General features: G+C 59.9%; 4 protein-coding genes across 4 annotated transcripts in view; 2 read left to right on the top strand and 2 right to left on the bottom strand.

Annotated features, from left to right (window-relative positions):
* The window catches only part of ACA1_371330 (5-amino-6-(5-phosphoribosylamino)uracil reductase), a gene marked incomplete at both ends in the record, with an annotated part of 1,340 nt that extends 1,141 nt beyond the window's left edge, over nucleotides 1–199 (bottom strand). Inside the window, one exon of the mRNA XM_004340279.1 lies at nucleotides 131–199. Within this exon, the coding sequence (XP_004340327.1) occupies nucleotides 131–199 (69 nt within the window). The remainder of the gene's footprint in view (nucleotides 1–130) is intronic.
* Nucleotides 168–5,281, top strand: ACA1_371320 ([2Fe2S]-binding, putative; the record flags this gene model as incomplete). Its single annotated transcript, XM_004340280.1, has 22 exons — nucleotides 168–397; nucleotides 468–570; nucleotides 634–704; nucleotides 841–1,294; nucleotides 1,398–1,519; nucleotides 1,591–1,828; nucleotides 1,913–1,984; nucleotides 2,100–2,167; nucleotides 2,266–2,356; nucleotides 2,442–2,622; nucleotides 2,692–2,750; nucleotides 2,868–3,429; nucleotides 3,505–3,624; nucleotides 3,692–3,828; nucleotides 3,906–3,983; nucleotides 4,061–4,161; nucleotides 4,246–4,334; nucleotides 4,403–4,484; nucleotides 4,570–4,705; nucleotides 4,795–4,934; nucleotides 5,022–5,082; nucleotides 5,153–5,281. The coding sequence occupies 22 exons, from the start codon at nucleotides 168–170 to the stop codon at nucleotides 5,279–5,281; spliced, it is 3,324 nt and encodes a 1,107-aa protein (XP_004340328.1).
* Nucleotides 5,282–5,782: 501 nt separating this feature from the next.
* Nucleotides 5,783–8,097, top strand: ACA1_371310 (3,4dihydroxy-2-butanone-4-phosphate synthase; the record flags this gene model as incomplete). The annotated part of the gene is made up of 4 exons (XM_004340278.1): nucleotides 5,783–6,287; nucleotides 6,440–6,969; nucleotides 7,063–7,638; nucleotides 7,726–8,097. 4 exons carry the CDS (start codon nucleotides 5,783–5,785, stop codon nucleotides 8,095–8,097), a joined length of 1,983 nt encoding a protein of 660 aa, XP_004340326.1.
* Nucleotides 8,078–8,573, bottom strand: ACA1_371300 (ankyrin 2,3/unc44, putative; the record flags this gene model as incomplete). Its single annotated transcript, XM_004340277.1, has 2 exons — nucleotides 8,078–8,219; nucleotides 8,257–8,573. 2 exons carry the CDS (start codon nucleotides 8,571–8,573, stop codon nucleotides 8,078–8,080), a joined length of 459 nt encoding a protein of 152 aa, XP_004340325.1.
* Nucleotides 8,574–9,081: the final 508 nt, after the last annotated feature.

Below are 9,081 nucleotides of genomic sequence, written 5' to 3'. Positions count from 1 at the left end.
ACATGGTCAAGTCGATCGATGACCAGACCCACTTCGTTTTCAACTGCCAGATGGGTAAGATTCGCAAGTCGCGCGCGCGCGTGTGTGTGTGTGTGCAACAGCCGTTGGCGCATAACTTGAATGCCAACACCATAACATTGGGCTGCGCAGGGAGAGGCAGGTCGACCATGTGCACGGTGATGGCCTCCCTGATGTACATGTGGTGTCGGCTCGTCAACAAGCCACTGGCCTATCGGGCGGAAGACGACACCGAACACGAGGCGAAGCTGGAGGAGGACATCCTCACCAGCGGAGAGAAGAAAGCGCGCGTTCGCAAGACGCCCACGAAGATCCACAGCTACGACCGCTTCGTCTCCTACCTCGACTCGGCCAACTGGAAGCGGGCAAGCAGTGTCAGGTAAAACACGACATTCTGTGCCGCTGTGGTGGTGGTGGTGGTGGTGGTGGTGGTTAAGTCTTCGGATCAGGCATAGCGACATGGATGGCTTAGCATCGTTTCGCAACGGCGAGTACAAGCCCGTGATGAACCTCATCCGCACTCTCAAGTATGGCCGTCAGACCAAGCAAGAGGTGCCTCTTCTTCCTTCCTTTTGTTTTCACCATGAACCTTGACCCACCCCGCTCCACCACCAGGTCGACTTGGCGATCGACGTCTGTGAGCTGCTGCAGAACTTGCGCGAGGTTGTGCTGGACTACAGGCTCAGGTTCGTTGGTCCATCGCCCCACTTCTTTCTTGTATTGTTCCATTTTCATTCTTTTCCTTTCTCTTTTCTTTTTCTTTTTGGCTTGGCTTCGCGTTGTTGTCGTTGTCGTCGGTTCTCCGCCCCTTGTGTGCGTCAGATATGAGCAGACCCGGTTGCCCGAGGAGAGCCAGATCTACCTGGGTCAGGCCACCACGCTCCTGGAGCGATACGTGTACCTGATCGTGTTCAACGCCTACCTGTCCGAGCAAGCCCCGCTCCACTTTGCGGTGGCCTTCAGCGCGTGGCTCGCCGGCCGGGAGGAGATCACCAGCATCCTGGCCCAGATCAAGGCCGACCCCAACAAGGCCCTGCGCATCACCGGCCAGGTCGTGGCACCAGGTAAGGCCAAGCAGGCTAAAGGGGACGACCTGGAGGAGCAGGAAGAGGCGGCTGGTGGTAGACTGGTCGATTCTCTGGACAATTCAGGGGACGATGTCGTGCGGAGCCGCAAGGGCGACGTACTGAGCAAGAACATGATGATCAAGGCCGACCTCTACCAGTACAACCGCGCCAAGTACGGCGAGAGCGCCAGGTTGGTCGCCGTAAGCGAGGTACACTTCCGCTGATGGCCGAATGCAATAATCAAATTTTTCTAATATAATATTATTTATTTGCTATTTAAAGATACAATATTAATATTAATGTAATTATTAGGACGTGTGCAACTTCCGTTCGGCCGATGGCTACGATCGCGTGCACGGTGTGGGCCAATCGAGCGTGGAGGGCACCCGCAAGGTCATCTCCTACCTGGTCGACCTGGAACGCGCCAAGGATCCGTATGAGCGCTCTATTTTCATTAATTTATCTATTTTTTTTGTTGATTTTTACTCATCATCATAATCATCAGGTCGAAGGAGGTGGATGTCGTGTGGATCAACCTGCGCGAGGAGCCCATCATCTTCATCAACTCGGCGCCATATGTGCTGAGGGATGCGGAGCACCCGTTCAGCAACCTGGGCAGTTTCGAAGGCATCGCCCCGGATCATCTGGAGGAGATGGAGCAGAGGCTCAAGGAAGATCTGCTGCGCGAGTGTGCCGTCTACGGTGGCAAGATCCTCGTTCACGATGAAACCGACCTACAGCAGGTGTGTGTCATGTGCGTGCCGTGTTATGGCGTGTGGTGTGTACGGTTGCTAACCCTGTGTGCCGCGTGTGTCGTGTCGCTCAAGGTGGTCTCCTCGTGGCTGACCGTTGCTGTGAACAGCGAGACCGGGATGCCGGCCATTGAAACGACGAACGAGGTGACAAACCCTAAAGTTGACATAACCCGTCATCGTTGTCCGTGGCGCTCACGAGCGTGCTGGCCCTACCACTACGCTCTCATCATAGGTGTTTGCCAGGGTGTCGCCTTCGCAGTCCACGCCGTCCGGTGTCGAGGGACTTCGCTCTGTGAGCTACTACCGCGTCCCCGTAACGCCCGAACGGTGCGTCACTACCGACCCACGCATTGGACAAGCCTCCGTTTCGGAAACACGGTAACGCTCACGCGACGCCTCTCTCCACGACACGCCACTCCGTGCAGCTCGCCCGAGGAGAAGGACTACAACGAGTTCACCAGTATCCTGACCGAGGCCCCCGAGAACGCGCACATCGTCTTCAACTGCCAGCAAGGGGTACGCACCGATGTGTTGCTGTGCTTGCAGCACCAGCACGCCGGCGGCTTACGATCATGTGGGGGGGACCAATACAACGACACAGGGTGGTCGCTCGACTGTGGGCATGGTGGCCGCGGTGCTCATCCAGATGTGGTCCGACCTGAAGAAGAACGGGCTTCCCTTCGTGCCCGGCTTCCTGCCCGGCGCGTCGACTCAGGAAAGGCGCAGGGACAGGCGCGGCGAGTACGCTGCCATCATGGGGCTCGTCCGCACCCTGAACCAGGGTATGTCGTCAACCGCCAACACCACTTGCACACACCTCACCACAATCAACCTCAACCACCAACCGACAGGCCAGCTTCTCAAGCAGCAGCTTGACACCGCCATCGACAGCTGCGCAAGTCTCACCAACGTACGCCAAAACCATTTCATTATCTGATTAATTTGATTTATATTGTGGCATTACGCGAATTGTTGTTTATTTTATTGAATTTTAATCAATTAATATCTATTGGGCTGGTGTGCGTAGGTGAGGGACGTGGTGGCGGACATGGCGCGCGAGAAGAAGTACACGGAGGACCGCACGCAGCAGGAGACGTTCGACCGGATGTGCACCAACTACCTGGAGCGCTACTTCTACCTGCTTCTCTTCAACAGCTACCTCTCCACGCAGACCGCCGCCGGGTTCCCGCTGGCCTTCACCGAGTGGGTCAAGACCAAGAGCGAGATCGCCACTCTCACGCACCAGATGCACGCCAACCCGCAGCAGTCGGTCAAGATCGTGCTCCACGACCAGCTCCAGCCGACCGAAGCGCCCGCGGGCTCGGCCGCGACGGCCGACGAGGCCGAGGCCGACCAGAAGAACAAGGGCCTGGAGACCGCGAGCCAGGCCCAGCGCGAGATCGAGATCAGGCAGGCCATCGTCGACCGTACCGGCGACGTGCTGGTGACCAACACCATCCTCAAGGCTGACCACTTCCCCGGCTGCCAGCGGAAGGGCCTGCAGCCGCGCCTCACCGGCGCGCCCAACTTCCGCCGCGTGGAGGGCATTGAAGTCAATGTCTACGGCGTGGCACAGTGCACCATCGAAGGTTCGTATGCGTGCGTGTGCGGTGTGTGCGAGTGCGCGTGCGCGTGCGCGTGTGGAAGCTGATCGCTGGTAATAGGAGTGGTGAATCTGCTGGACCATCTGCGCACTCAGCCGCAGCGTCCATCCTCGCTGGCCGCGGCTGTGCCCAGCGACCCGACCAGGTCGCCGACCGTCGTATGGACGAACCTCCGCGAAGGTGACCACGCCTGTGGGGGGGGGACTTGTCGTGCATCTCAACAGCGCTGACTCCTCTCTACACGCAGAGCCCATCATCTACGTCAACAACCGCCCGTTTGTGGTGCGACAGCAAGACCTGCCGTTCAACAACCTGGAGATCACCGGCATCGAGCCCGATGAGGTGGAGGCCATGGAACAGCGGCTCAAGGCTGACATTCTCCAGGTGCGTTGGCATACGCTCGTGCCGATGGTCAGTCCGGTCGCTTACCCCTTATTGTTCGTACGTGGGTTCTGTTACAGGACGCCGCTAAGTACGGCGGACGAGTTCTGATCCACGAAGAAACGGACGACGGCCGCCTGGTTGGCAACTGGGAAGAGGTTCGCCATCGCTTGGCTTTTACTTTGGTTACATTGCGCCGCGAATGTTGTTTAACGTAATACTGCGTTGTCACCAGGTGACTTCGGAGACAGTGTTGACGCTGCGCGAGGTCTACGAGAGCGTCAACAAGCGGGGCTACATGGTGGACTACAAGCGCATTCCCATCACCGACGAACGGTGCGCTCTGCGCTCCACATGTGTTGCTTTGTTGGCCCTCACCAGCGATCGCATCCTGTATTGACCGTGTCGAGTGTGTCACAGTGCTCCCGAAGAGAAGGACTTCAACGAGCTGCTCAAGCGGCTCAAGATGGTAACCGCCTTCGACCACGTCGTGTTCAACTGCCAGATGGGTTCGTGTTTTTCTTCGCGCTCTACTCCCCGACTTGCATTCAGGCCTGACCTCTGCTTCTCCCTTAAGGTCGCGGCCGCACGACGACGGGCATGGTGGTGGCCTGCATGGGCGTCGCTCACCGCTACCCCGAGCTTCTCCCGCCGCCCATGTAACCGCCCTCGCCCTCTCAGCTCGCCTCGTCTTCGCGATTCTTAGATCACTCCGCACGCACACACCACCGCACACGCACACAGGGAGCTTCCATCGCATCTGGAACTGGAAGCGCAGCACGAGACCGTGCCCGCCGCGCTCAGGGGCCACGCCCGCCGATCTTCGTTCACGCCCCTCAAGAAGGAGCTCGGCATCAGCTACCACAACGGCGACTACAAGGTACCCACACTCACCTCGTCCACCCTCTACTGCTGCGGGGTGAACTAAGTGCCTACGTCGACGGTGAACCCGACCGCGACACACCACAGATCATCCTGCGTCTGATCCGCGTGTTCAACAACGGCGCCGAGATCAAGAGGCGCACGGACGTGGCGATCGACGCCTGCTCCGTCATGCAGAATCTGCGCCACGCCATCAAGGAATACAAGGTCAAGACCGAGGAAGCTCAGTTGCGTCTCCCGCCCTCCCTTCTTGTTGTGCGTGTGCGTGCGTGTGCGTGTTGCGTGCTCTGACATGGGGACATCAACCACTACAGCGAGCACGGTAATCAGGCGCAGTACAAGTTCAACAAGGAGCGCGCCATCGCCTACCTGGACGTGCGTAGTTCACATCAAATCGAATTCTCCTGTGTCTTGTCTCTCGACTGACCAACTTGTTTTTGCTCAGCGGTACTTCTACCTGGTTGCCTTCAACGCCTACCTGAGCGAGTCCGACACCAACGTCAAGGGCTTCGACCAGTGGATGCTCGAACGCAAGGAGCTCAAGTCCCTCCTCAAGGAGATCTCCCTCGACTGATTGCGGCCGCTGCTTTCCTGGTAATTCGCCTGGTCGGGGTTTTAAAAAGATAATAATTCTTTTTTCCTTTTGAGACTTTTATTCCCACCAATCGGGGGCAGAGACAACGAAATTTCGTGACCGCCAACATAGCTTCCCGCAAGAAAGTCCAACCTTCCACAAGAGCGACTTGGCGGCGTTTGCGGGAGTCCGGGCCGGAGGCTGGCGCCACGGTTTTATTTTGCGGGGCCTACTCATTACCGACTCATCATTGAGACAGACGACGTCGGCCACCAAGCACAGCCACCACCACAGCAACAAGAGAGCCAGCGACCAGAAGCACAACAAACGGTGCCAAGCTTTCTCTCTTTCATCTTGGTTTTCCAAGAATTCTACAAAACGAAACCATTGATTAAGCAATGTTCATAGGATTGACGTCACCTCCACCACACAGACGTGCACCACACTGCCACAACAAGTGCCAACCAAACTCGCCACACAACAACATAAAACACAGAAAAGATGAGTGAGCCTACACAGATTTCGTTTTCGACGATCGACGAGGCCGTCAAGGCACTGAGCGAAGGCGGCCTGGTGGTGGTCATGGACGACGAGGACCGCGAGAACGAGGGCGACCTCCTCCTCGCCGCGCGCCACGCCACGCCCGCCAACGTCGCCTTTGTCCTGCGCCACTCCACCGGCATCCTGTGCGCCCCCATGCCCGCCGCCACTGCCGACGCGCTCGACCTTCCGCCCATGGTCGACTCCAACACCTGCCCCAAGGGCACCGCCTTCACGGTCACCGTCGACGTGCGCGACGGGACCACGACCGGCGTGAGCGCGGCCGATCGCGCCGCCACGTTCCGCGCGCTGGCCGACGGCTCGGGCGCGACGACGGCCGACGACTTCATCCGGCCGGGCCACGTCTTCCCCCTGCGGGCGCGGCCCGGCGGCGTGCGCACGCGGCGAGGACACACCGAGGCCGCCGTCGACCTATGCGAGCTCGCCGGCATCTACCCACCTGTCGGTGCGTGTCGTGTCGTTGGTCGTGTGTCGTGTGTCGTGTGTCGTGTGTCGTGTGTCATGTGTCGTGTGTCGTGTGTCGTGTGTCGTGTGTCGTGTGTCGTGTCTGTGGGTGTGCGGTTGGGCTGACGTTGTGTTGCTTTGTGATGGGTGCAGGTGTGATTGGAGAGATCATGGACAAGGACTCGGGGGAGATGAAGCGACTGCAGGGCTGCTACGAGTTGGCGCGCGACCACAACCTGCCCATCATCACCGTCGAGCAGCTCGTGCGCTATCTCGACGCCCGCGACGCCGCCGCCGCAGCGCAGCAGTCCGAGGAGGTGAGGCTGGTGGCCGAGTGCACGGTGCCGATCGAGCGCAGCGGGGCCTATCTGGGCGAGTGGCAGATGAAGGTCTACGCCGGCGAGAAGAAGGGCCAGCACGACGAGCCGCACAGCCACATCATCGCGCTGGTCAAGGGCGACGTGACGGCCGACGACGGCCGCGCAGTGCTGGCGCGGGTCCACAGCGAGTGTTTCACCGGCAACACGATCGGCAGCATGCGGTGCGACTGCAACGACCAACTCACCGAGGCCCTCAAGATGGTGGCCGATGCCGGGCGCGGCGTGGTGCTGTACGTCCAGGGCCACGAGGGCCGCGGCATCGGCCTGGTCAACAAAATCAAGGCTTACAAGCTCCAGACCGAGGTGCGCATACCATACATTCCTGTGTGTTGTGTGCGTGTATGTCGTGTGTGTGCGGTCGTGATGCTGATGCGTGTTGCTTGCTACGACGTGCAGGAGCGGCTGAACACGTACGAGGCGAACACGGCACTCGGGCTGCCGGTGGACGAGCGCAGCTACGAGACGTCGCGCGCCATCTTTGCGCACCTGGGCATCCGCACGCTGCGGCTCATCACCAACAACCCGTCCAAGATCGACGCGCTGCGGGGCATGGTGGCCGACAGCGTGCCGCTGCTCTCGCCCGTCAACGAGCACAACGCCGGCTACCTCAAGGCCAAGCGCGACATGGAGCAGCAGCTCAGCACCCTCAAGCGCTCGACCGACAGCGCCGGCACCCACCGGCAGCTCAAGCGATCGATCAAGAGCATTCTCGACGAGCACCCGGCGTCGGGCGTGGCGGCGGCCAAGGAATCGGGGGTCTCGGCGGCGGTCAGTGCGGCACTGCTGGAGGAGGCGCAGGCGTTCAACGCCTACGCGGCGGCGCCGTCGGTGGCGCTGGGCGCCGGCTGCTCGATCGAGACGTCGCACATCACCAAGGAGATGCCGCTCACCATCCCCGACCACGTCGACACCACCCGGCTCCGAGTCGGCATCGTCCGCACCCTGTGGAACGAGGGCTTCGTCGGCCCGCTGGTACGCACATGAAACACACCCACACACACGACCAACGACACGACACGCGTGTGCGTTTGGCTGACCTCGCATCATCATCAACATTAGACGGCTGGCTGCAAGAAGGGTTTGGCGGCGGCGGGCGTGCCGGAGAAGAACGTGGTCGAAGTATCGGTGCCGGGCTCGTTCGAGCTGCCCTACGCCGCACTGAGCCTGGCCCAGTCGGGCAAGGTCGATGCCGTCGTGGCGCTGGGCGTGCTGATCAAGGGCGAGACGGCCCACTTTGAGAACATCTCGGCCGCGTGCGCCAACGGCCTGATGGAGGCCGGCCTCAAGACGGGCGTGCCAGTGCTCTACGGCGTGCTCAACTGCTACACGACGGACCAGGCCAAGGCCCGGTGTCTGGCCCCCAGCCAGCTGCCCATGTCGCTGGGCCTCTCCGCCGTGCGCATGGCCGCACTCAAAACCAACGCCTTGTAAAACACGTTTTGGTGTAAAAAGTTGTACATGAAACGCCCAGCTCCAGACCACCCGTCTGTGCTGCCGCGTCCGAATGTCCGAATGTCCGAATGTCCGCCTTCAGCCGCTGCCGAATACGCGCACTGGTCGACAGGCAGGTGCTCCTCATCTATCAGCCACTGCAGCATGTCGATTCGACCGACCTGGGCGGCCATGTAGACGACGCCGTGATCCAACTTGGCGCCACGCGAACGAAGAAACTTGAGCACTTCAAAGTGGCCTGCCGCGATGGCATCGCGGCACGAGCTGCGTTGGATCGCGCTTCCCTCCGAGAGTATGAACTCGATGACTGGCAGATGACCGCCCTCGATGGCTCGTTCGAGTGTGCGGATGCAACGATATCCGGTGAGGGACTTGACGGTGTCCAGATCTCCTTCGTAGGCCGCCTGGATGCAGCGCTGGATGTTGTCGTGTTTTGTGGGGGTGGTGTTGCTCATGGCGTAGCGGAGTGGATGAACGAAAGGCTCAGCGGGTCCATTTATTCATCGGCGACCTTTACCGCCTCGCGGTTATTGGCCCAGCGACCCTTGTACTCGGCGTAGCGACGCCCGAGCCAGATGATCGTCGCACCGATGTGCCACCGCCACAGCACGTCGGGATCGCAAGGATGGCTGTTGAGGTAAACGTCGATCGCGCTCAGGATCACCGCGGCATGGGCCATCTTTTGCCTACGCAGCGCATACCACGCGTCGTTTGATTTGATCTCGATGGTGTCTTCCATGTATTGTTCTCAACCTTTGTCCATGCGAATCATGTGCAGACGATAGCATCTCAAACACAGGAAGACGCCGTCGTTTACACGCCGTTCCCATCCGTCTGTCATCGTGCAAGACTTGCAGGTCTTGCGCCGGCAATCCTCGCACTTGTAGAAATCGAACGTGCTCGTCAAACAGCCCGGACAAGGCTGGGGCGAAACTCTGGCGTCCACACCTGTCTCGTACTCGA

Source organism: Acanthamoeba castellanii, assembly GCF_000313135.1.
Source record: "Acanthamoeba castellanii str. Neff unplaced genomic scaffold scf7180000084664, whole genome shotgun sequence".
NCBI lineage: Eukaryota > Discosea > Longamoebia > Acanthamoebidae > Acanthamoeba > Acanthamoeba castellanii.
The sequence above is the reverse complement of the archived record's forward strand: the minus strand, read 5'-3'. Positions and strand labels throughout refer to the sequence as shown.